This window comes from Haemaphysalis longicornis, unplaced genomic scaffold (assembly GCF_048455015.1).
Source record: "Haemaphysalis longicornis isolate Haplotype H1 unplaced genomic scaffold, Haemaphysalis longicornis Haplotype H1 scaffold_803, whole genome shotgun sequence".
Taxonomy (NCBI): Eukaryota; Metazoa; Arthropoda; class Arachnida; order Ixodida; family Ixodidae; genus Haemaphysalis; species Haemaphysalis longicornis.
In genome coordinates this window covers 39,412-66,534 of record NW_027526447.1, presented here as the reverse complement: position 1 = coordinate 66,534, position 27,123 = coordinate 39,412, and the positions used below count along the sequence as shown (strand labels likewise).

Here is a 27,123-nt window from a genome sequence, read left to right as displayed (position 1 = left end):
GGCACGGCTCGACGGGTCGCCGGCGGTGCGATGCCGCCGGTCAGCAGGAGGCCAGCGGAGCGAAGCCGTTGGTCATAGGTGGTCCCGAGCTGCCCGCTGCCAGACGGTGCGATGCCGCTGGTGCGTCGTGGGGCACGGCTCGACGGGTCGCCGGCGGTGCGATGCCGCCGGTCAGCAGGAGGCCAGCGGAGCGAAGCCGTTGGTCATAGGTGGTCCCGAGCTGCCCGCTGCCAGACGGTGCGATGCCGCTGGTGCGTCGTGGGGCACGGCTCGACGGGTCGCCGGCGGTGCGATGCCGCCGGTCAGCAGGAGGCCAGCGGAGCGAAGCCGTTGGTCATAGGTGGTCCCGAGCTGCCCGCTGCCAGACGGTGCGATGCCGCTGGTGCGTCGTGGGGCACGGCTCGACGGGTCGCCGGCGGTGCGATGCCGCCGGTCAGCAGGAGGCCAGCGGAGCGAAGCCGTTGGTCATAGGTGGTCCCGAGCTGCCCGCTGCCAGACGGTGCGATGCCGCTGGTGCGTCGTGGGGCACGGCTCGACGGGTCACCGGCGGTGCGATGCCGCCGGTCAGCAGGAGGCCAGCGGAGCGAAGCCGTTGGTCATAGGTGGTCCCGAGCTGCCCGCTGCCAGACGGTGCGATGCCGCTGGTGCGTCGTGGGGCACGGCTCGACGGGTCGCCGGCGGTGCGATGCCGCCGGTCAGCAGGAAGCCAGCGGAGCGAAGCCGCTGGTAATCGGTGGTTCCGGGCAGCCCGCTGCCAAACGGTGCGATGCCGCTGGTGCATTGTGCAGGCACGGCCCGAACTTCCCACCGTTCCTCCAAAGAACCCGTTCCACTCTCTGTGCTCCAACTTTGTTCTCCCCGTCTTCACCTCGCATTCTATCGTGTGAGGCTCCAATTTGCTGTCGTAGATAACCTTCTCCTCCTCTTCGGTCACCCTGTGTATCTTCTTTATTGGTTCCTTCCGAATCCTCCTTGCCAATTCTTCTTCCTCTTCGTCGTTTCTTTCGTCATTTTCTTCTCGGGCCAATCTTCCTGGGGGTATGGGTTCTTACTACATGACAATCATTGTATCCACCCCCCTCTTTAATACCTCAGGCTTCGAGGGGAAATGGTAATAAATAAATTAAAAGGCGCTATTTTCTCTATCGTCACTTAAGAGAATATGAACTTTTTTTAGAACTTTTGAGCCCATATATATAAACTTTGTCTTTCATTCAGATATGTGTCATACATGCGTTATTCATACATGTGCCACCTCGCCTCACAACATGCCGCTTATTTTCGGCCGCGGTATCAGGACGAGAAATTCATCTTACCCTTCTGTTAGGAAACGCCGGAAAATCTTTAACCAAGATTTGCTTCACAAGTTCAGGATCTGCCACCACTAATGTCGGCTTGCCTCCCTCGTAGATTCTGCAATTTCAAGGAGAACAATTTCACGTTTCCCTTTATTCTACAAGCGCGATCACTTGTATCATTCAGGATTGGAAAAAAAGACAAGATCCGCATGGACAACTTTGCCAGGACGCAGCCAAACTGATATTAGCAGCAAAATGCACAAAATGGTCCAGCCAATCAGCAGTGCGTTTGGCTACCAACATGTGCGCCAGGTTCACCTAATTTTTCCCGTCAACTGGCCGAAGCTTGAAGGTTAATTTTGTTGGTATTGCAAAAAGCGACAAAGTCGTGGCGATACGCAGTCTGCAGATTCTTACCGCCTCTATGTGGAAATTGTAGATGTCTACTATATTCTAAACTTCACTAATGCAACCCAATAATAATTTGTGAGTTGGACGGCGTCGTAAACCAATAACGGCATTAGCTACATCCTCTTTCCACCTTTTAGCGGGGAACCTTCAGCACGAAACACACACACAAATGGCGGACCTTGAATTCCCGTTGGAAAGAGCGGGAACTAGAAAAGCACCTCGCACACGATGATACACACACGATCCGGTAGTGTGCCTCCGTATTGGCTCTTTACCTGCACACAAACCCACAGAGTGAAAAACGCTCATATCAGGGTTAATATCCACACCTGCAACCCGCACGTTGGGTGTTCAGGACGTCTACTGCAGGCGCACAATATTTACAAGACGGGCGTTTGTCACCGCAAGCTGTGAATTTACACTGCTTCGTGCCTTTTTATTGAACCCTGTGTCAACTTTTCTCCAGGCCAGTTTCGTGCAGCATCATTTTCAAGTTGCGCTCACTTGATCGCTTCTACCTGTACATTGTTGGGTAGCTGCGTCACGATGTTGAGAGCTGGTCTTGCCCGCTGAGTCACCTACTTGCTTGCTAGGTACTAATAGTTCTTTTAATCTAAAGGGGGCAAAAGCGCTCTAGCTGTTGGTGGCGGAGTGCGTAGGGGAGGGCAAGACACCCCAGAAACTTCCAAGGTCGTACAAAAGGTTATTGTTCGTATTCAAGTTCCCAAAGCTCTAGAGATTCCACAGGTCTTGTAGAATATATGTAGCAACGTGAGGAAAGTCGGTTCAGATCATTACACCAGTTCGTGAAGATTATTGGGTAAGGCGTATTCGATCTAGCTAGGAAAAACTAGAGTAATGTGACAGTAGTTTTACCTGTGGAGCTGTTTAAGCCGATCGTTATCCCTCCGTCGCACTAAAAACCCTCGCGGAGCGATGATGACACCTCGCGTTGCCTAGCGACCCCTGGCGCCACTGTGCATTAGCTTCGCTCGCCTAGGCATGGTTCCGCCGAGCCCGAGAAGCACCAGTCAAGCCGTGACGTCCCTGCGCAACACAAGGTATAAAGGCTCGTTCGTAGCGGTGGGGTCTGCCAGACGTACCGATGGGGAGACCGAAGAAGATCCGCGCTTCCGAGGAGGAAGCCGCTTACCGGGAATCACGTCACGCTGCTTAGGCGCGGTTATACTCCAACGTAGCGTAGATGCGGGCGCGCGCGCGCGCGGCACGCCTACGCTAAGTCGGCCAATGTGGGGACTCCTATTTGTAAACGTCCTATAGGGACCGGGCAGCTGAACGGGTGGCGCCACCACTCGGCCCTCCCCTCGTCAGTGGAATGATCCGGTGCATTGGACTACACAGCCTCCCGTTGTTTTTGTCGTGTTTGCTTCGGTGCTTTGAATGTTTTGGTGGTGTTGTGAGCGAACATGTGAGATGAAACGAAGTCTAGACAGATGTGTTGGGTTTTTAGATCCAGTAACGATTACGTAAACTTGTCGCACGCTTCTAAGGTTGGGTATCGGCTGCAATGGCATGAGCGCTTTTTGCAGCGCTTTGCGCTTGGCTCCACCCGTTCTGATTACGAATAAAACTACTATTATTAGTATTCATTTCTTCTTAAATGCACTTACGGCTACGCAAACTTATTGGATGCTTCTAAGGTTGGGAATGGGCTACATTGACATTAGCGCTTTTTGCAACGCTCTGCGCTCATGGCTCCACGCGATCTGAGTAGGAATAAAACTATTAGGAATATTAGTATTCATTTCCACCACTGTAAATTATCTTCACTGGTTTCAATGACTAAGGTTTCCGCGCCAGCCTTAGCGCTGGGATACCTCGATACGTGTGCTTTGAAGAGAAAGGAACTTGCGTACGACATGGATTACCGTGTAGCCGTAGAAACGTTGCGGTAGTTTACACTTTCTGAAGCCGTGAACTTTGTGCCTTTGGTTTTGGTGAACGACACTGTGACAGCATGGGAGCTTGAAAGCCGAAGTCGAACTCCCACGTTTGTGGTGGTCATTTTTTCAAGAGCCAAGGTTATTCAACCACCCAACAGCCCAAGCCGCAAACCATTCCTCCTTCCCTTCCCGTTTTACCACCTGCGTAGAATAAAGGCTGGCACCGATAGTTAAAAACTGTGGCAGTGTTAACGTCAGCAGGTGTTTTTTAATGCTTAAGTATTCTTTATAGAGTACCTTAAAAAATCGTGCAATGCCTTGTGAAGACACCAAAAATCCGCGATGAGTTGCCTCAAATATGGGTGCATCAATCCGAGTCCTCCAGCACAGGCACATTTTCGACACGCTGGAAAAAGTTGAGATTTGGAGAGGGGTGCATGGAAGTTCAAAATTAAACAGCAAAATCATCTAACCCCTCGTCTGATGATTACGATGGTTGAACGCAAAGCTTTATTCGTGCGAAATGAATGGGAAATGGTCAAACAAAGACGCTGCGATCAAAAGACCAAACCGCGTGCAGGTCAAATTCAAAGCTCAACTAGTCAAAGTTTAACTCCAGAAGGCAACCAAGGAAACCCATACGAGAAAGCTTTGCGATAAACCATCATCGTCGTTATACGGAGGAGTGCATGATTTTTCAAGCGTAGGTGGCAGCTTGTAACCGCAGCATTCAGTTGTGAAGCTGAGTACAGGCTTCGGGCACCCTCCTGTCTTGCGTCCCTCAGCCACGCAGGAATTCGTTATTGAAAAAGCATTTACCAACTAGCCAGCAACCATTGCAATTCTTATAAATCAATGCTTCTCCACGACAAGCAATAACGTTCTACTATCATGCGGTATTTATTCTATCAGCGATTCCCGATGACTGTAGTAAGAGCATTTCTGTGAAATTAAACACGTTTCAGCCGTAGGTAATGAAGTTACGGAAGCGTCGTCTGTTTCAGTTTTGAGGTAAATCTTAGAAGGCACCCCAAACTTTGTCTTTCGCTTGTGCACGACGTCGACGCCATTTTGTCATTAACTGCCAAAGGCCAGCGCCGCAGCATTCCTGGATCGGTTGCACACACCGGCTTTGTGGGAGCATTTAGCTGCAATATACTCCTCGATACGCGACACTGCATGCAGGCATGAAAAAATTACATGAACGAACGGACTTTCACTTCTAGCTTGACTTCCAGCTTGGCGCATTGAGCATCGTCTGCTATTTGTAAATACTGAGTTTTGGCGTAAATCACACGCATGGCATGCCTCGTAAAGGTCACATTCACCCTCAAGATTTACCGACCTGAAAAAAGTCCTTGTGGTTATGTAGGCTTTGCAAGACGCACCGCAGCAGAACGAAAGAAAGCCATGCACAATAAGGCTGCGCTGACCGCCACAGGCATTCCACTGACGAGCGGTTCGACACGGGCGGCGCTGTTCGCTGAAGCGACGGTGGTGCCATACAACGGCCGCCCGGTCCCTATAACGCCGCCGCATCCAGCAGAGCTCGGCGAAATTGGGCGGCCCGGGTGCCGAGACACGGCCGCTCGATGGACACTAGTTTCCATCGAGCGGCCGTGGTTGAAATATGACATGTTTATTTCGCACGCACCCCGTCGGACGCGCTGGCACCGTATTCTCCGGGCACCCTCGCCGGACCGCCCAGACTGGGCGTGCGCGCGCCGTCTTACTCGCTACCCGTGGCCTCCGCGATGGGCTGCCGGGAGGCCACGCGCTACTATGGCCTTTCCGTGAATTTTACGGCAGTCGGCGCGCTAGTCGCCAAGCCCTCTGCGCATGCTCCAGTCTGGCTACCATCTAGTTACGCATAGCCACAGAACAGGGAGGATTTTTATTTAGCATAGCTACGCTATGGCTACGCTGCGCCGGCCGTGTTGGACTCACCGGCTGCGCAGTCTGGCACAACGTTACTAACGTTGGTCTCGCCGACATGTCGTCGCCGAACGCGTGGTCGCGCCGACATGTCGTCGCCGACCGCGTGGTCGCGCGCCCGTGCGACAGAAACGCCGGAGTATATACGCGCCTTTAGCGATAATACGATCGTCGACGCCGAGGGGACCTGGCACAGCGAGCCAAAGAGGCCACGGCCAAGCGAATGCGCCGAGCTGAGAACTCCAACTACGCCCAGCGAGAGACCAGGGGAGGAAACGGACCGTCCGCGAAGCCACTTCCGAATTCAGAGCCGCCGCGAACGAGCAACGCCGAACCCACAGGTCCGTGGGAGGCGCGAACGGCCGGTTTCCAAGCGCGTTTCTCTCTATCTCTCAAGTTTGGCCGTTTGGCCAGGCGTGCCGCGTCTGCGACCGTCTCTTGTTCGACCCAATGCCTGCCAGGCAGCCTTACGCCTTCCTTATCTTTTACTTTATCTGTCCCATTTGTGCTCAGCTATCCCCTTTCCTTCAACCTCTCTCCTTTCCCCGGACTGGGTTGTATGCAGGTGACTCCCAAATGAGTCCAAAATATCCCCAGTCAACTTCTCTGCCACTGTCTATTTCAATAAATCACTCACTCTTGTTCGACGCGAACCTCTCTACGATGAGCTCAGTGCGCAACTTGGCGAAGCGCTCTCGCGGGCTTCAAGCTACAGACGCCGAGTCGCGATGCCGGTTGGCGCGGGTTCTAGCGCGTTCTAACGCGGCCCACATCGGGAGAGAGGTGAAATCCTGCGGACAAAAGAGACCCGGGCGTGCTAGTCATGGGGGACTTTCAGTGGCAAGTTCAGAAATCCATGTGTGGTGCAACAGCCCGGTCTCTGACGAAGGAAGAGGGGCCGCTAGCTCTGTTATTTTTCCAGCCTTGCATCACTAGTGCAAGCTGCGCCATTTTTTTACGCAGTACGGCCCGACTGCCGTGTCGGAAGGCTGACCTGTAAAACTCTCATCTCGTTTTTTTTTATGCGGAAGCAATAGTTGGGGCATGTGGGGGAGATTTGTTCCGCCATTATTTCATTCTTGCGTCGCTGCGTCACCAGAGCGGGCGGTAGCGGAGCAGAGAACCACAGAATGGAGACACCTGCCTTCGCAGACCGGTGCCCGTTGCCTTGGAAATGCAAGTGGACGTGCGGCGCGCCAGCTTAAAATTCCTGGACAGGTGCCGTGACACCCACGCCGTTATGTACGCGTTGTAGAATCGAGCCTGCAGTCAGGGTGGGCGAAAAAAGAGCTGGCAATAGAGGCGGCGAAATTTCAATACTAGTGGGCAACAAAAGGAGCTACAAGCAGACAACGACGCTGCGCATTGGGTGAGAAAAGCTGACCACTGAGATGGTAACAGAGGCTTGTGTAGGGGCTAGTCGGTGCGGTCTGTTTCTCCACAATCGAACTGCTCGCTCAGCTGACGTGTTCACTGTTTTTCCTTCTTTTTTGTGCGTTTTGTTCGTTTGAGAGCGCTTCACTCATTTGTGCAGTCCTTAATACTTCGTCCAGCTAAGCGCCAGGAATGTTTCGATTCCGTCTTCCTGCTTGAAGGCATTGTTCTTTAACAATTTGGTCCCCGTGCAAACTACCGCATACCTCGCTACGTATTACACTGAACTTTTTTACAAGGTTTTTGGTCGTAAGGGTGCAAAAATCATGTCCCATGGCTCATACCTTTAAAAAGTGTTTTGGCTAAAAAAAGCCCTAAGTATGAAAAAAGGGTGTGCTTCTGAACACCCTAAAGTAAGTGTAAGGTTGCTTAACACCCTAAAATAACGGTGTGGGCAGCGCAGCTTCCCATGACAATGTGGATCCGCTGAGCGCGCAGCATGACATACAGACACATGAAATGTGCTCCACTAACACTCGGGCCACGAATGAACTGAGCAAGAAATCCAACTGTATGCATTAACAAAGCGACTACACAGTTACCTTCGAAGTATATATGCTATTTTTGCTTTTACAGCCAGGAGAGGAAAGTCCTCTGATAGGGTCGGTGTGCTTGTCGCAAAAATCAGATATTTTAGAGCTACTTTTCGAATTATGAATTTTAATGTGGGCACATACAAGTCAGCATTCGTATTTCCAAGAACATTTTAATCGCGTGGTGGCCATTATGTTCAAAAATTCATAGACTTTTTTTTAATACCAAACACCTACTCCACAACATTTCAACACCCACCAAGAGAGGCGTTCATTATTTCAACACCCTTTTCTCACATGGGTATAAATACCCGTTTACACAGGTGGACTTGAACATTTTCTACAAGCGGGGGGATGTTTAGTACCTCATGATGTTAAAGACAATATTAACCAGCATAATTTATTACCAGCGGAGCTGTTTAAGATTGAGGTAGGTTGGTGCCGTTAGCAAAAAAAAAAATACCAAGCAAAAAAAAAAACTGCGCAGCCTGTAGAGGATGCACCACCCCAGATAGGGTGGTGCAACACTGAAACCTGATTTCGCGCCTGTTCGAGTGTGAGCACAAGGGGCATACTCTACCATTTTAAAGGTAATAGTATTTTTGGGATACTAAAACGCAAAAAATTTGCCGCAGCTTGCAGTAGTGGAGCAAAGCTGGAGGAACAGCGGAGCCGGGTGTCGACCCAGCTTGCTTCCCTCTTCGATCTGCTGTCAGTGTGGGGGACACTGGAACAGCCATGTAAAATCCGGCTGAACTTGGCTTCAAACCTGAGCACTTAGCTTACTTAGCCTGGCAGGAACAACGCAGAACCTAAAAAAACTTAGCAACACCGGAAGAAGAAGCACATAATTCACACCATTTGAACACTTTACAGAAATTCAAGGGTGTTGCAGTCGGCCAACACCCTTTTTGCCACACAAAAAGGATGTAAAGCTACAAATGAGGTTGTTGGAACCTTAGAAAAAAGGGTGTAATGACTTTCCAACGCCCTTATTCTACTTATACTACACCTTTTTTAGGCAATAAGGGTGTAAAAAAACTTTGGTGTGCACGAGCTCCTACACTGCTCTCATTAAATGTATGAGTGCTGTGCTGCCTATATTCACGCACAAAAAGCCAGCCCTGGTACTTTATGGCACCGGTATTAGGCAATTAATGGGTATTTGGCACTTGCCGTGTTTCACGACAGCCTTCAAGTGACAAAAATATACGCAGGCTCACCCAAAGACGCGCCCAAACTTTTTGTATCTTTCTTGGTCAGACAGGCATGACGGCTGCAACATCAGGGTAGCAAAAGAACAAATGGTCATCTTTTAGTGGGTACAGGACAAAATGATGTATTTTTCTACATTGTGAGAGAATGCCACAGCGCGTTTGCTTTAAACCAGAGATTCAGACTGTATAGTGAGGTCACGCAGTGTTAGGTTCGTGGCTCTGTGTTCTTATTCCGCGTCGTAGCATTTTCGTGTTTTTTTTAACTACGAATGGCATGAGTAGGACGCCTTTCAGTGTCTCAATAATGTAAAGGATTTCAGTCCAAAACGTAAAGATAGTTATAATCTAATATAATGGCGTAAAATGGCGCCAGGTGCGTGCTTGTTTCCTTCTAAAGGTATCTGATGGTTCCTGTTGGCGCTACGGCAGCATAAAAACCACCCTCGTCGGCGGGGGTTATTTTGCAGCATGTACAGTCAGGGGGATGTGCAAAATTAGGCTGTTGTATCTGGCCAATATATTACCGACTTGTTAACGTTAAAGAAACAACTTTCGAGATCGTCTTTCTTCTCATCACTGCCACGACTTCAGCTGTGCTCCCTAGTCTGAATCATGCCCAGAGCGAGACAGGGAGCATTCCACTCCCTGTCTCTATCTGGGCACGATTCAGACTAGGGAGCACGGCTGCACTAGGCAGCACAGAAATATAATTGAGGCCGATTTGACTTCATGACCAGGGTCGTATTGCGTGGCTGTGCCATCGCTTAGTATGCCCGATACTGAGTCCATATATCTTCGTGTAGCTTCAACCCGTCAGCGTTCGCCGTGAGAGCATGATGATGATGTGACCACGCACATGTAAGTGGCTGTACAGTAAAACCAGTCGGAAGTGAGCTCTAGGTGGCGTCCGCCCTCTCTTACGTCCTTGTCTGTACGCGCTATGACTTAAATTTTCCAACACAAATTTGCACAGGATTGCGAAATCCTGAAACTTTCCGTGCAGTTTTGTCTTCCAGCGAATGCAAAGAGACTTTAGTATGAGCGATACTTACCTTTGACAGTAATCGTTTCGCTGGACCGAATATGAGTGAAAACGTCTCGTGAACAACCTTTTGGTCTCTCCAGTAGTTCCGATTTCTTGCGGCATACCTAGATAGCAAAATGAGAGCGAAGACTTTACACAGTGAACATAAAGAAGCAATTGCTAACCACGCTGATCTCAATGGCGTCTACTCGCACTCATTTCATACCGCTTTTTACCTTCGGCCACATGTTTAATGAAGCACACATGCTGCCGAACGAATATGCCACACTTGCAAAGACTTCGAAACCACTGAATTCAAAACAGAGCGGAGTGGAGGCTAGCTTTGCTCCCAGAAATATTCAATGAATTAATGGAGTAGTTGGCAGTACAAACAAGAATAAATAGGACGTTGCGGTATAACTACATTAGCTAATGCAATGATTATAAGCATATTGGCGCGAGCAACGCCTTCTGTTTTGTTTACTTTTGTGTTGTCGCCAGCGTATGGCCCCGCCAAGCTGTCTTAGCTAAGTTACAAGGGAAACGCGCTTCTCCGTCTGTTCCTTTTGTATGCCACACAGGCTATCATATTTCACACGAACAGTGCATCAACCTTTCGACACCCGAACAGAGCGTTCGTCTTTGATAATCGATGTTCTAGATCTGATTCGATGGTTCTCGAAGCATTAACGCCGAAAGACGTTAAAAACGCATATTAAAAACCCGCCTGTGCAACTTTACGTACAAGTACTTTCCAAGCTCATTAGAGGCTCTTATTCCAGGAAATTTGCAACTTTTGAGGAAACGGCGTAAACCCATGAAGGCTCACACCAGCCTTGTAGACGTCTTCTCCAAAGTCACGGGATTCGTTTTTACCCTGCCCGTCTGAAAACAGTTGCAAGCGGCAAAATATATTCGTGAAAAGCATATGAAGTGTTGTTGGCGAATAGTTAGCGAAACGGCAGTGCCTACTGTTTTCGAAGGAGCAGTGATACGCGTTTCCAGAGGAACACTGCTACAGCCACCCGCCACAAGTCCGGCGTGTACATGTCTTGTCCGAGAAAAAGTTTCCATTTTTCTGTTTTGCCTCCACAAGAAAAGTCTTTGTGATTTACATTGTAAGATGGAAGCCTAGTTTTGTTAACAGAGAAATCTATCAAGCCGACGCCCTTTCTGCAAATGCTACAAATGCTGCCACGTCACGCCAGAGGTAGCGGCAACACCTAACTCCAACAAAACGCCCACTCACTGTGCTGTTCGCCGATTGATCGTGGAGGCGCCTGGTGGGTGCGGTGTTACTTAGCATGTTCCCTACAGAGTTCCCTGGAGTTTGTCGCAGTGCTTCCAGCAGCCAACTTCCGGGCCACTCACTCCCTACCCTACACAGTTGTCCTCGCTTTGCAACTTCTGCGATCCCTCGGGCATCCAGTAGTACATGGTATAGGACTGCTTCTCAAACTTTCAGATCAATGGAATACCGCACACTCTCTATGAGCAGTGGGAGAAGGAACGGCCCATCTCAGGTCCTAGCAGCTTTGCCTGGTGTAAAGGGCCGCTGCAGCTGGAATATCGAATGGAGTCTTGAACAGACCGCACATTTTTTTATGGCATGCCCTCCGGCATTAGATAAAGTGTTCAAATATACAACATTGCACCTGTGTCGCGCACAAGTGCAAGAGTACACCGGTACTGCGGCCCCCATATCCAACCCTAAAAATCGGGACGTCTCCCAGGATGGAGCCCTGGGCCTCGAAGTCGTTGCTTTGGGAAGGTCCACAGTCAGTGCTCAGCGTCAGCTTCTGACGCAGCAAGAACTTAAAAGAGGCAAGTATTGGCAAACGGAGCGTGACACTGGGCAGGCGAAGCGTGGGTAACTGCTAGGTATAACGTCGAGGCCTCCACAGCAGGACCACCTCCCAGCGAGCGAGCTCATATTGGGGAGGTCCATTCGACGGGGTAAAAGAGTACGCGTGGTGAGGTGAACATTCTCCTTTTCCACCAACAGTTATACGGTACATACCGGAAGAAGTGGTGGTGGCCGCGGAAGGTGTCTACGGTGGCAGGCGCGATCCGCCGCTATTTGGGCAGGACGCATGTACCGGCGAATCCACAAAACACGGACAGGGCATGGGTAAGGGTTATAGTTGTATGGATGCATGGAGTCAGGCTTGCACAGCGCGCAACGCGACGGAAATCTTGAATAGTTGCCGTAGAGTCAGTAAAAATGTTCAGCTTCACCCCACTAGTCACTGCCCTCGCAAACGCATGGATACCATCCCGTATGGCAGTAAGTTCAGCCACCTGGCTAGGTAGAGCACGGAGGGTCTCGTACGCGCACCTTTGGTTTAAGCGCGAGATACATGGACGACTGGTGCATGCGAATCGCATGCGACTGATCGTTACGACTGTCGCCGCGACTATTCGTACGCGTGAATTTAAGACACATGGCCCGACCCGCGCGTGCGACGCGTCGTCGGCGCCGATTCGCCCACTGTTTTTGCTCCATGGTCAACTACGACGATCGCTGAGCTGAATTTGTAGGTTCAGCTCGTCGTTCGCAAGAAATGGGGAAAGCAAGCAATCGTGAAGCGTTTTCCGCTTTCGGAAACAGTCCGCGCACACGCCGGCCGCGCCTGCCAGCTCGGCACACTCAGCGGCTCGAACTGGCGCAGACCACGGTATCAACCGCTTGTCGCTGCTCTTTCGAATCAATCTTATCGCTAAAAAGAAGTTCCACATGCGAGAAAGTTGGTGTTAGTGTGGTGAAAAATTGTGCTAGGGATTGTTATCAGGGCTTATTTTAAAAGCGGCGATCAGATATCTGCCGCGATGCTAAGCCTACGCTGACCGGTCGCGGAAGTTCGGCGGGCCGACCAGTCGCCGCGGCGCGCGGTGCACCCAGCGGCCGAGAGGTGGCGCTACCTGCGCGGAAGCATTGAAACAGGCTACGCAGATGTCTTGGTCGCCGATCGCTCAAACGGCAGTTATAGCTGAAATGAAGTTCCACATGCGAGAAAGGGGATGATAGTGTGGTGCAAAGTTGTGTTACGGATTGTCATTCGCAGTTGCACAGATGGCTGCGATCAAATATCCGCCAGGATGCTAAGCCTAAAGTTCCATCAACCGAGCCGACCCGAGCAACGCAAGCCGGTTGCGGGCGGTTGGGGCTCAGCGGGTTCTCATTGGCTGTGGCCTCACGACGATCGCAACGATGGCGCGACTGCATCTGGCTTGCCAGTCGCACGTCGTGAGCCTCCTCCGACCAGCGAACGACGCCAAAACCGGTCCTAACGATCAATCGTAACGATCAGTCGCATGCGGATCGCGTGCACCAGTCGTCCATGTGTCTCGCGCTTTAAGGCAGTGCGAGAAGGACATGTCAAGGCCGTGGTTACGAAAAAGTCGTGTGCTCCGGCGTCCACGAAAGCGTAGACAACCTGGGGTTGTGTCGCAGGCGCCCAGTCAGGGACGTAAAGGACTTCGTCCGGCGGCTGATGAATGCCAAAGGTTAGGGCATGTAGCCTTGCCAGAGGCTTGTTGTCCGTCAGCTGGTGGTATAGCCAGGGCGGCCCAGCGGCAGAAAAGGCTGACATCGTGTCAGGCGGCTGGCCCAAATACGCGGCGAGAGATTCCGCAACGCGACGAGAGATGATGGAATTATCCGACGTTTCATCAGGCGTGCGGAATGACGATGATTAATGATTTCATCTAGCGTGCTTAGCTGGGCTTCTCCTTGTAGCTGTGGAATTGGTGTTAGGCGGGGGAGGCCAGTAATGGTGTGCATGGCGGACCTGCTAATTATCTCAAGCCAGTCCCAGTTCGCTTGCGCCATGGGATCAAACTGCGCCTGGTACGCGAACCTTGGCTGTAGTACGGAGCGCAGTAGGAGACGGATGATCCTCCAGCAGGGCCCGCCGGACTTCCGAAAGACGCGGAAAACAAGGTTGGTCAGTTTTCTGGCTTTCTGTCGAGCAGTTGGGATGGCGATATTTTTAAGTCCGGAACCCGGAGGTGACCAACAACGTGAATGACGGTTACATTCAGCTGCAGTGTACTTGGAGACACTGCAATGGGGCTGCAGCCAAAGCATTGGCCGCCGGAAGTGCAGCAGGCTTCTCTTGAGAAAGGGTGAGGCCTGCATACTCACACCATTTCTGGCAATCTGTTAACGCCTGCTGGACCCACTCGACTTGTCGTGACAGGTCTCGATGGACCGTTCATACCGTAAGGCCACAAGCGTACATGAAGAAATACAGGTCTTTGATAGTGGCAAGATGCCAGGCTAGAGCCAACGAGGCGATGTTAATAAGTAGCGGAGACGGAACAGATCCTTTTGGTACGGCACGAACTGGTGTAAAGAAGCGAAAACTTCCATCGTTTATGGGCATAGAAAAAGTGGTGTAAACGTATCGGACAAAGTCAAAGACTTTTATGGGAGGCTGCGACAGCTTAGTACCTGTAATATGATAGCGTGAGTAACGTTATCATACGCTTTGTAAATGTCCGTAGCTAACACGGTCCTCACACAGCAAGAACGATGTCCCACCGAAACCATAGATGACAGGTATTCCAACCCATCCTGGATGCCAAGATGAGACCTGAATCCGATTAGCGCCGGGTAGTACCCCTGTAAAGTGTCAAGCCACCGCGGAAGACATGTGGCAGCATTCGCTCTACCAGCTTGCATAGCGATGTCAAGGCGATTGGGCGCAGGTTTCAAAGCTCATGTAGTGTTTTTCCGTGCTTTGAAATATAAAACCTTTTTGCTGAACAATGTCGACAAATTCGGAGCATATTTCTAGATTTATTAGATTTGTAGAGACAGCGAAGAGACCGACACCCGCTTTACGTGATAGAACACCTCCTGGTTCTTGTCCTTTTTTTATTGCGTGCTTACGCGCATACCCCGCTGCCAGCCCTCTTCGTCCTCTTCTCTGGTTGAGCTGCGAGGCGCATGGGTTGCTTCCCGCCACTGCTTTCCCGCGGGAAATTCAACATCCTCCCGGGCCCGCGGAGTCGTCGTCCGCCTCCAAGGGGCCGCTGAGCAGCCCGCCGTACTTGTTGACCGTTTGGGAAGGTGACTGTAAAGTATCTGTCGATGCCGTCCCTACCAGTAAACGCCTCAACCCTTCTGCCGAGCTTCGATTGCAGCGCCGGCACGTTGTCGTCCTTGACAATTACCACGTCGCCAACACATAGTCGGGATGATGACGAAGGCATGCAGTGATAAGCGGAGCGTAGAAAAACCAACTATTCTTCCTTCCAACACTTCCATAGTCGGCGCAGAAGCTCATCTCTGTACTTCACCCTTCGTCGCAAGTCATGCGCGGCGGAGCTAGGCATACAGTCGGCAGTTCGTGGTGGTAGTCCCACAGTGCGCTTGCCGGTTAAAAGTGCTTCCATCACGGGCAGACTACTGACCACCGGTTCCTCCTGCTTCATCTTGGGGGGCAACGCAACCGGAGCCGGCTTCACGTCGGCACCCCAGATCTTCGTGACCAGGCTTGGCGCGCACTTCCGTCTCATGAATGGGTCATCCGGCTTCTCCTTGTTAAAGGAGTACTGACACAAAATTTTCGTGTTACGTTTTTTTCGCTGCTATGCGTGCCTACCAGCCCACTAATCATAGAATGACACATTAGACGGTCCAGCGCAGCGTAAACATTCATTTACGGCGTCGCTTATTCGTGTCAGTTTCGGTTTCGACGAAACGAGCGCCGAGCGGCCGCCATGATAGGAGGTATCACGTGACGCCACCATTCTTGCCCTACCGCTGCCGGTCTGGACGCGCGCGCAGGCGGGCGCACACGCGTGTCCAGACCGGCCGAAGTCTTCACCGTCCCCACGTGCCCGGGCAGTATGACGTCAGTCCCAAAACCATGACGTGTACACACTCCGGAGCAGCGCGCGCCAACCACAGCCAGCGCGTCGGCTACGTCACGGGAGACTCGACGTCGGCAGTTTTGGGCAAGTAGCAGATGTTGTCATGTCGGCCCGCTCTGGGCTTTCTCGTGCGGGCGAAGATTAAAATTAATTTAAAATATGTTACGCCGAACGTTTGCTGTTGAAGCTTGCTGGGAGATATCTCCTGATAAAAAGGAAGCATTTTACTTTGTTATCTCAGCTTTGAAATTTCGTGTCAGTACTCCTTTAAGCTTCGCCTCCTCGAAGATCGCACGCTCAATCTCCACAATATTCTTCAGGCGGTTTCGTTCGTTGATGTAGCTGATGGCGCTGATTGTACTCGTGCGCTGCTTGTCCAGCTCCCTCGCACGTTCTTCGAGCTGCTCCAGTTCTCCCGCATTTCGCGGGAAACGCTGCTTCTCGCTCACGATGGTCGTGATGATGATGATGATGATCGTTGTGGCCAGAAACCCTTTGTATCGGGCAGACACCGAAATGTCCAAGCCAGGTGAAAAAGTTAACAAAATACATATAAAAGGAAAAAAAACAAAAAAAAACCGGCTGAATGCCTAAAGTCATTGCACCGTCCCCACCAGCGAGAAAGCTAAAGGTAGCAGTTTTCCTGCAGTCTTGTGCATATGGTACACTGCATGCGTATGTACGTCCACTGCACTGTCACCATTCACTGCAGTTCACTCGTGTGTTCACTGCACCGTCACCACAGCCGCACCCAGCCGAACCGATCGCTGCCAGAGTTGCAGTCACTCTTTCGTCGTGTGTACGTCCATGGCATTGTCGACGCCGTCCTCGAACCCTAGCGCCTCTTGTATAGTGGCGTTGACTCTGGCGGGTGGGCGCAGCTTGTGGCAGTGCAGCACCAGGTGCTCCATGCTTTCCTCGTGGTCGCCGCATGCCCTGCACTTTGCTGCTTGAACCTATGGTGTGCTGTCGTAGTGCCGGCAGTACAGCAGCGTGCGCAGTGCCCCCGCACGGGCCTCGAAGAGGAGTGTGCTGCCGCTGCTGTTGTCGTAGACACGCATCCGGCCTATATCTTGCCTGTGGTTGCGGTACAGTTCCAGGGTAGACTTTTGGTGCATTGTGGTCTGCCAGTGAGCGCGTTCCTCTTCTTTCACCCTGGAGCGCACCTTCTCCGTGATCTTGTGCGGCGGGCCCACCTCGATCGGGCTTGTAGTGAAGCCGAATTTTCGACGGAGGTGGTAGAGGCGGTTGCACCACTGTGTGCGAACACCCTTGAATGCCATGTAGCGGAAAAGTCGCCGCGCCCAGCGTTCGTCGTTCATGACTCGGAGTCGCTCTTCGAATGCAATTTTGCTGGTGGCCTCGCGAGCCTCAAATGTTGACCATCCCAAGTCACCCTGTATGGCCTCCACAGCCACTCGGCCATGGCAGCCCAAGGCAAGGCGGCCCACCTCTCGCTGACCACGCTCGAGCCACCCCCGTGTTGGCGCCGACACACACACCACAGCGTTCGCAAAGGTGAGACATGGGACGTGCACCGACTTCCACAGGTCGCGGACCAACAGGTATCGGTTGCACCCCCATAAGCACCGTCTGCGCAGGATACAGCTAGCGCGTCTCGACCTTTCTTTCAGTAAAGCCTCGTGTGTAGCATACTTGTCGCCAGTGGTGTTGAAAGTGATGCCAAGGTAACAATAGCTGTGCATCGGTGGAACTTCTTCCCCGCCAGGCAGCAGCACAATGCGAGCTTTGTCCTCTGGGTCGGAGAAGCACAGGACCGCTGACTTGCGCGTGTTGAAGGCCAGTCCCAGTGTTGACAGATGCTCAGCCGAGGCGGTGACAAGTCCCTGTAGCTCAGCCACACTTCCAGCGAGCAGGACAAGGTCATCGGCGAAGACCAGCCCCGGTAGTGTCCACATTTGCGGGAGTCCATCTTCAGAATAGGGCAGCGTGAAACCAAGTCCCGACGAAATAAGGGCTTTCTCTAGCCCCGCTACATACAGCATGTATAGCAGCGGGGAGAGCGGGCACCCCTGCTTCAGTCCCCGGTGTATTGCCACTGGCTCCGTGTGGACCTCTCCGAAGCATGCCACTGCCTTGTTGCTGGTGTATAAGCGCCGCAGAAGGTCAATCCATTTGGATGGCATAGCCAGGTCGCTCATGTGCCGCAGCATACGGCCGTGTGGGACATTGTCATATGCCTTAGTGACGTCGAGAAAGCATGTCACCAGGCCGCGGGATTCTTTCCGTGCAATGTCTATGCACTGGGAGAGTACAAACAGGTTGTCCTCCGCCCGACGACCCCGTCTAAATCCATTTTGCAGCTCCGTCAGGTGACCACTTTGCTCCGCCCACGCGCTCATCCAGGCCTTAAGCACTTGGGCAAAAAGCCTATACAGTACGCTGGTGACTGTGAGTGGCCTGTGATCCCTGAGAAGGCTGCTGTCACCGCCTTTCTTTGGTATTAATGACACTTTTCCCAGTAGCCATGCCTCTGGGATGGGGTCGCCGTGGATTATGCCGGTGAGGATTGCTGCAAGGTGTGCTTGCGCCACTTCCCCCAGACACTTGACCAGTTCCGCAGGGATGCCATCGAGTCCGCTTGCCGTGTGAGCCCCAATGCGAGCAAGAGCACGTTTGAGAGCCAGCGGTGTCACTTCCCATTGGCAGTCAGCCATGTACGAGTCCTGTTCACTTGGCGGCTCTCCTACCGGGCTGGCTTTGTGCTGGACGTCACCTTGGTTGGGTGTATGGTCAAAGATTCTCTCAAGATGCGATTGGAGGTGCCGACGTATATCAAGCACTGTGTCGCCTGTCATTTCATCTCGGAGCTTTGGCAGTGGCGATTTGCGGTCGAGTGAGGAAACATAGGTCCAAAACTTCCGGGTGCTGTTGCGGCCTGCTGCAGTGATCTCCTCCAGTTGCCTTTGGTCGTTTTCTGCGATTTTGCATTGGACCAGCTGTTGCACTGCTCGTTTGCAGCGCAGATACTCTTCCCAGGCTAGGAGGCATTCACTGGCTGTGAGATTTTTCACTGCATGCCTGTGTGCCCGGTTCGCCGCACGCCGCTTTTCAAGGGCCTCTTTGATTTCCCTGTCCCACCACCGCTTTCGCTGAGGGCCTCCACGAGAGCCTGTGCGAACCTCGTGCTTGCGCATGATTCTCTTGAGCTCATCGACAAACTCCGAGTACGTTGCCTTCCCTGCGTGGATGGGGCTGCACTCGAATTCGCTGGCAACTGTTTTGTATGCAGGTGCCGGCAGATAGCGCTTTGCAGGTTTTCGAGGCTGTCGCACATGTTTTTGGTGGGGCGATGAGAGTGACAGCTTGATGCGATTGTGGTCACTCCCCAGGCTGAAGAGGCCGCCTTCATCGATGTGGACCTGTCTGATGTGTGCTGCCAGTGAGGACGATATCAGTGCGTAGTCAATGCAGCTACGACTGTTGCGAGCACACCACGTAAAGTCACCTTCACAGTCTCCTCGCAGGTTGGCTATCTCAAGAGAGAGCTTCTCAGTCAGGCCAACCATAAGGTTACCATTATAGTCCTGGAACCCATCGATGGCCTGAATGTGCCCATTGAAGTCTCCCATCAGGAGCACTTGTTTGTTGGTTCCCCACCGTGCCACATCCTGTTCTATGCATTGCAGTATGCTGCAGTTGCCGTCGTGTGGCCCTTGGGTGACAGCTAGGTACACAACACCGATGATCGTGGGCTTACCAAAGATGTTTCCGGTGATCCAGAGATGTTCCCGGCACGATCCTTCCAATCTCGCCCATGCATCACCGTGTCGCCACAGCACGCCCACCCCACCACCTCTGCAGTCAGCTTCCCGGTTGCAACCCGCCCAATGCCAACTTCCATGTATCGGCGGTTCCTCAGAGCCCCGAAGGTGCGTCTCAGTTACTGCATAGATTGCAATGGCCTCCCGGTCAAGAGTTGCATACAGCTCTTCCCACTTTGAAGCTTTCCTTGCCCCGTGCAGGTTTAGGAAGCCGATGTTTACCGTTCCTGCCCACTTTGTGCGGTGTCGACAGGAACGCTTCCTTTTTTGTTGGGCACTTTTCCGGGGGTCAGTAGGAGGTGCTCCCTCCCTCTGCGGGATGTATCTGGTCTGTTGGGTTGGGGGCTTCACGGTGGTGGCTGTGGCCTGCTGAAGAGATGGCGGTGGCGGTGGTGGGCTCCCTCGGCCATCGGTGTTGTTGCAGGTGTCTCCTACTGGGTGGGCCATTTCTTGGCTAGGATGCTTTCCAGGGACTGTGCGATGAGCTGAACCAGCTCCATTTGGTGCTGATTTGTCCCGCTTTTCCGTCTCTGCTGGGTTTTGTTTACCGGCCTTTTTTGGGTATGGTGCATCACCCCTGTACCTTGTTTTGGGTCTCCACGCTTGTGCCCATGCTGTACAGGCAGCTGGCCCTCCTTGGACAGCATCCTTGTCAGTGGTTTTGGTTTCCCCAGTCGGGGTGGGCCTCCCCGATCTAAAAAACGCACCAAGGACTGTCCAATGAGTCGGCTGATGAGGCGTGTGCTGTCCTCGCTGTAGTGGAAGCCATCTTTGCCATAGCCGATAAGCAGCTCTATCTTGTTCATGTCGATGAAACGTTGCCCGGTCTTCCGACACCACTTTTTGAGCTTCGCATTGGCCAGCACAATTGCAGCGCGCACCTCTCCGCCTCGGCTGGTGATCTCTGGGATGGAGCACACAGTGAGCTGTCCGCGCCGACCAGACCATTCCCGCGAAAGGATGTCTGTGATTCCCTCAGAGGTGCCTTGCAGGACGTCATGGATTCCGGCATGCAGGATTTACTGTCTCTGGGTAGATGGGGCCTTTTTCTCAAAATCAGTGGCATAGCGGACAGCATCGGCCATCGTTGCCTTTGCTCCGTATAGGAACTCAAAAGTTCCCCGCGAACCAGTCTCGGCCATCAAGGTCTCCGCCAGGAGGCTCACATTTTTGTCGCCGGCCATCACAACCTCCCTCTGCCTGCTCTGTGGTGGGCACCCCCTCGCGTTCTGGTGTCCGTGCTGGTTGTTGGCAACCTGTGGCTTATCCGGGTTCTTTCCAGCAATGGTCAGAGCCTGAGCTCCACCACTGATGCGCTCTGGGGTGTTCCACTGCGAAGCCTTGTTCCTTTCATTACGCCGCAGCTTCCGGTGCGTTTTTCCTTGCGTTCCCTTTAGCTGAGCATGTCCCAGGTCACATGACTCTTCCACATCCAGGGCATTGGGCAACTTCTCTTGGCTATTTTGTCTGAGGTTGTTCTTCGATGCGGCATTTAGTTGCGTGTCACCTTGCCCAGTCCCAAAAGCCACCTCATCTGGACTTGTTCCCGATGATTCATGTGCGGCACTTTTCTGTATACCTGGCTTACGCGCAGGGGTCCTTTCCTCCAGATGTTTCCTTGGTGGTTTGTCCTCACTAGAGTTCGGTGCTGCATCCAGATTCGCATCCCGGAAGCTTGTTACTTCCGGTGCTGTAGCAAGGGGCTTGTCAGCGACGTTGCTCAGGTTGTTGATTCCAGATTCATCCTGCGTACTGCTGCCCGCGCCGAGCGCTTGTATAGGAAGGACTGTGGGTTCAGCTCGCCGGGGTGGCTGCTGTTGACTTTCCAGAGCAATTTCTTGAGCACACTCTGATGGACTGGAGGGCACGAGTGCTGACGTTGACTCAGACGGTCGAGAAGACTCCAGCTCGGGTCCAGAGCTCCGCTGCTCAGAGATCACGCCACTTCTTGCGAGCTGTGTATTCAACACCAGGATTTGCTCTTGCAGTCGGGTTATCAACTCTCGCAGCTTCATTGTCTCCGTTTCCAAAGCATCCAGTTTCGCAGCAGAAGTGGCATCCGAGACGCAAAGAGTGCACATGAAGCCGTCCGCGGCTCGGGCCTCCCGGAGCGTCTTGTACCCCGTCTCGTCCAGGTACACCCACCTGTTGCAGTTGTCGCATTTTACTTGCGGCGTGTCGGCATCCTCCCGTCGCACCGTACTTCGTACCATTTTCCCGAGCGCGCCGGCGAAGAGGCGGATGGAGTCGGCGCACAGAGAGGGTTGAGCGGTGGCGGAAGAGGGAAGAGGGGAGCGTCCTTGAGGAGGAAACAACTGCCCCTCCGACGGGCCCGCTTTGCAAGGAACTGCAGCGGCGCTGTCCCTACGTCACGTATCGGGCGTCCGAAGAGGCGTGCGTAGTTTTGTTGACTCCCTTTCTCACATGGGTGCACCACTTGGCGGAAGGCCGATGGCCCTGCGCCCGCGCCGCGTGAGGCCTAGCCGACCAGCAGTGGAGCGCCCGCTCAAGTGGAGCGCCCGCTCACTGTGTGCGCTTGGTTGTATGAATTGTAACTAGATGTCGTTGCTGTCGACGCACGTGACGGGTCACGTGCGTATACGTCTCGGTGCCGTCTTGTTGAACAATAAACGTTCTCTTTGGGTTCTGGTCTTGGTGCGAGCAGGCCGCACTCTTTTCTTCTTGGGCTTGTCGGTGGGCCCGGAAGCCGGCCTTCGCTCCCGCCGCTGCCGAGGCCGCTCGCCGTCGCCCACGACACAACATCTTTTTGGCGACGAGGATGGGATACTTTTCTTCTGCTGCGACGACATCGTCGACGGGTCCGGCAGAATGAAAACGTGAGTGCGTTTGACCTCGCTCGAGTGTGACTGTCCGGCGCGTCTGGCGTCGCGAGGCCTAGCGTTCTTTGTACTGACGCTTGTCGAACCGTCATTTAGGCCTCGCCCTACTTCGTTCTTCTGCTTCTGCTCCTGCATCTCTCTCCTTCCTGCTTGGCAGCAAGGGCCTCTTCGATAACCTGCCCGTTTTCCTCGAATTGCCAGGGCCGCCTCCGATTCCGTGGCATAACTGGAAAAAATTGTTTCAGGCCCATCTCGAGGCGGCTGGCGGCAGCGACTGGAATGACGGACGACGCGCGTCGGCGCTCGTCAGTGTTTTGGGTAGGGAGGGGCAACGAAGGTATTTTGCTGAGGCGGAGCAGGACGAAGCAAGGAGGGACGCCGCCAGTAACGTGACCGACGCTAATGTAACCAGCCCTATCGTGACCGACTCCGCGACCGACTGTAGTGTGACCGCATCCTCGGCTCCGGCCATTTCGAAATTCGACCAGCTTTTGGAGCAGCTGGACCGGCTCTTCGCTGCGTCCACAAATACGCTTGTTGAACGATATGAGTTCACAAGCCGTCGTCAATTTCGGGGGGAAAGTTTTTTAGAATACGTGACCGCTCTAAAGGAGAAAGCCGTACGTTGCAAGTTCGGGCTGACGTACACGGAGCGCGTCCGAGATCAAATCATACATGGAACGTCTAACCCCCAGGTTAGAGAAAAGCTGCTCGCACATGGCGAAAAGTTGTCTTTGGAGAAAGCTGAAGAGATTGGTCGGAGTTTTGAATCGTTGTCGTTGGCGAACCAAGCCTTCGGTTCGCATCATCAAGTACAAGCGGTAGGCCGACGAGGAGAAGGTGGCGTCGCGGAAGATGGCGGTCGGGGAAGCCGCTGTGATCAAGATGGCGGCGTGGAGAATCAAGATGGCATGGGCCGCCGGGGAGGCCGGCGCGCTCAAGATGGCGGCACAGGAATTCAAGATGGCCTGGCCAGCCGGGGAGGCCGTGACGTCATTCAACCGGGTTCGGGAAGACAAGATGGTGGCCCCCAAGATGGACGTTTCCATTCGCAGTCAGCTGCAGAGTTTCGCGGTACAGTCCAGGCGAAGAAGTTTGCAGGCAAGCTTCAGTTGTGCGAACGATGCGGAAATAAATGGCATAATTCAGCAGTTCAAAATTGTCCAGCCCGAAATCGGCGCTGCAACTCTTGTAATAAGTGGGGACATTTCGCATCGATTTGCCGTAAGCCGGCACCAGTGCATCGAGTTTCTTCGAAGGAAGCTACGGTATCCGCTTCGACACCGGAACCTGTAGAGCATCCAGCATCCACGGAGATCAACGCACCCGCAAGATCTTCCGTCTTAACATTCAGCACTTCTTCTAGAAAGGACTTAGTCGTCCAAGCTGAAGTCAGCGTCAACAATCCTCCAAGAAAGGACTTAGTCGTTCAAGCCGAAGTCAGCGGAGTGACCATGCAACTCTTGGTCGATACCGGAGCATCCGTGTCGTTGATGACTGCCGAAGATTTCAAGCGTCATTTCGGTAAACAGCAGGCCTTGTCGAAGGCCTCCGTCGAATTGTGGAATTTTTCCAAGCAGCGTATCGGCATCCGCGGCTCATTCCAAGCTCCTGTTCAAGTCATGCAACGGTCTTGCTCCGTCACATTCTACGTCACCGACAAAGGGACATCTCTTTTGGGGCTCGACGCCATCCAGCAATTGGGTATTCAGATCGACGGTGCGTCTCTTACGTGTCGACTAGCATCGGTGTGTGTAGTGCAGTGTCCCGTGAACGTGCCCTCGGGTTTCGAACATCTCTTCAACGGCGAGTTGGGTCTTGTCAAGGACGTCTCGCATAAGACCCAACGGCGGCCAGGTATGACTCCAGTTGCATCTAAACTACGAAGATTGCCTCTTGCTCTGCGTGATCCAGTGTCCAGCGAGCTGCGACGCCTCGTGGACAATGATGTCATTGAGCGTGTCGACGCCTCGGAGTGGGTTTCGCCACTCGTCGTCGTCCGGAAAAAGAACGGGGACATTCGGCTGTGTGTGGACCTCCGGGAACCGAATAAGGCAATTATCATTGATGGGTATCCTTTACCGCATGTTGAAGAGCTGTTGCAGATGTTTCATGGTGCTGTTTGTTTTTCTAAGCTTGACTTGGCGTCGGCTTATCATCAGTTGTTGCTGGAAGAGGGCAGTAGGGATTTAACTACTTTCGTGACTCATGAAGGTTTATTCAGGTTTAAGAGGGTGTGTTTTGGTCTGGCGTCGGCGCCTGCGGTTTTTCAAAAAATGATGTCTCAGATCTTGAAAAATTGCAAAAATGTTGTTTGCTATCTTGATGATATTCTTGTGTGGGGAAAGACTCAAGCTGAGCATGACGCGAGCCTGGTTGAAGTCTTAACATGTATAGCAAACAGTGGCATGAAGTTGAACGACAAATGTCTTTTTTCGGTCAAGGAACTTGATTTTTTGGGTCACAAGATTTCGGCTGAGGGCTTCTCACCTTTGGAGAGCAAAGTAAAAGCTATAGTTCATGCTCCCGCTCCTACTGACATAAAGTCACTGCAATCATTTTTAGGTCTTGCAGGATACTATGCTAAGTTCATAAAGAACTATGCAGAGATAGTTGAACCACTTCACCTCGTGCTCAGGAAGGGTCAGACGTTTTGTTGGTCTGATGATGCTCAGCGCAGTTTCGATCAGTTGAAAGCGTGCCTCACATGTTCCCCGGTTGTGAAGGTCTTTAATCCTGACTTGCCTGTAGTAGTAACTACCGACGCATCTGATGTGGGAATTGGCGCGGTACTACAGCAGCGGTATGGTTCTCGGCTTGAAACCATAGCCTTTGCATCTAGAACTTTGTCGGAGACTGAGAGAAAATACTCTGTGGGAGAGCGCGAAGCGCTGGCTTGTTTGTTCGCGTGCGAAAAGTGGCACATTTTTCTTTGGGGCAGACGGTTCACACTTAGAACTGACCTTCAGGCTGTAGTTGCTTTGTTAGCCGCAGGAGATTCAGGTCGGAGACCTTTAAGGATTTCACGGTGGTCAGCTCGTCTGCTGTACTACAATTTTGACATCGAGTATTGCAAAAGGTCAGAAAATCTGGTGGCTGACGCTCTATCGAGATTACCCATTCAGACCGGTCAAGAACTTGTTAAGGAGGAAGAGATAGTGTCACTAGTAACATGAGTAGTCGATAAAGAAACCGTGCAGCTGGCAACGAAGGCCGATGTGACGTTGCAGAAGGTAGCAGAGTATGTGTCAAAGGGTTGGCCTGATAAGAAAAAGGTACACAGTGATTTAACTGCTTACTTTCATGTAAGGGATGAACTTTCTGTGGTGGACGGATTACTCATGCGTGATGACCGTGTAGTCATTCCTGGTGTACTGGTACCTACGTTTCTCGAGTTAGCACATGAAAATCATCAAGGAAAAGTACGAACGAAGCAACTTCTCCGGGAACGTTACTGGTGGCCTCAAATGGATCGCAATGTTGAAGAACATGTAAAGCATTGTCACGTTTGTCAGCTGGCAGACAAGTCTGCTAAGCCTCATGTAGCTCCGTTGCAGCCAGTGGAATGGCCTGAAGGGCCTTGGCAAAAGTTGGGAATGGACATCGTCGGTCCGTTAGAAGTGTCGTACCCCCGATTTCTTGTTACACTAGTCGATTACTACTCTAAGTGGCCTGAGGTTCTGGGCACAAATTCCATTTCAACTGAAGATGTCATTAGGTTTTGGACTGGTCTTTCAGTCGGGAAGGGCTCCCTGAGTTTTTAGTGACGGATACTGGACCCCAGTTTGTCTCCAAACAAATGCAAGAGTATCTAAAGGAAAAAGGTATCCGCCACGTGTTCTCGTCGAATTATTACCCTCAGGCTAACGGCCAGATTGAACGGTTTAACAGAGTTCTCAAAGAACATTTACAGGTAGCCAGACTTGAAGGCAAGAATGCTTCGAAAAGCATTACACAATTTCCTGGGTCGTATAGGGTCACACCACATTCAGTGACAGGTCTTTCTCCAGCTTTTTTGCTGCATGGACGTCAGCCTCGTTCCAAAGTGGATATTAGCAACTTCAGGATACGTAAAAAGGCAGCAGAATCGGACAATTTCCTACCTCATGTTCGGAATCAGGTCTTCACGAAGCAGCATAAAGCTAAACAGTACTTTGACAGAAGGAAAGGTGCGCAGCAGACCCGCATAAAGGTGGGAGATGTCGTGAAGGTAAAATTCCGTAAGCAAGGATTTCTGAAGTATAGTAAGCCGTTGACAGTGCAAGCTCAGGTTGCACCTTTCACCTTTAAGCTCAGTGATGGAAAGATCTGGAACGCTTCAAAACTCACAGTCGTTCCGAAGGGAATCGAGGTTGGCTCAGCACCGTATTCCTTTGACAATGTTGAACTCTCGTCGAGGCATAAAGAGTTTTTGTACTCTTTGTCTAACTTGGACATTTGTGACAGTCAGTCCCCTAGTCTACAGTTGTCAGAAGGGACAAGCCCCAGGGTTCGGACAGACCCTGATCTGTCGGAGGTTTCTACCAGTGCAAGGTCTGAATCCGTTGTTCCTCAGGAAACGGTAGAATGCCAGGAAGAAAATAGTGAACAAACAGATTCAAATAGCCATGTAGACAACACAAGGGAAAATGAGGGGGCGTGTGGGTCGTCAGATAATTCAAGTTCATCGTCTACGCGTCCACGCCGTAAGACGAAGCAGCCTCAGTGGCTTCGCGACTATGTGCGGTAGGGGATATACGTACGGTTCATGCTTTGCGTCATGTTGGACGTGTCATGTCTGTGTTGAATCGTATATCATCATTGAAAGTGTTTTTTGGACGGGTTTTTTTTTGGGGGGGACTTATAGAACTGTCGTGAGC

At 52.2% G+C, this 27,123-nt stretch overlaps 1 protein-coding gene across 1 annotated transcript in view; it reads right to left on the bottom strand.

Annotated features, from left to right (window-relative positions):
- Positions 1-27,123, bottom strand: part of LOC144150927 (cytochrome P450 3A24-like) — a gene marked incomplete at its 3' end in the record, with an annotated part of 64,576 nt that overhangs the window by 6,598 nt on the left and 30,855 nt on the right. Inside the window, exons 2-4 of the mRNA XM_077682220.1 lie at positions 9,785-9,881; positions 8,739-8,791; positions 1,317-1,413 (exon numbers count right to left, since the gene is read on the bottom strand). Coding sequence (XP_077538346.1) covers positions 1,317-1,413; positions 8,739-8,791; positions 9,785-9,881 — 247 coding nt within the window. The remainder of the gene's footprint in view (positions 1-1,316; positions 1,414-8,738; positions 8,792-9,784; positions 9,882-27,123) is intronic.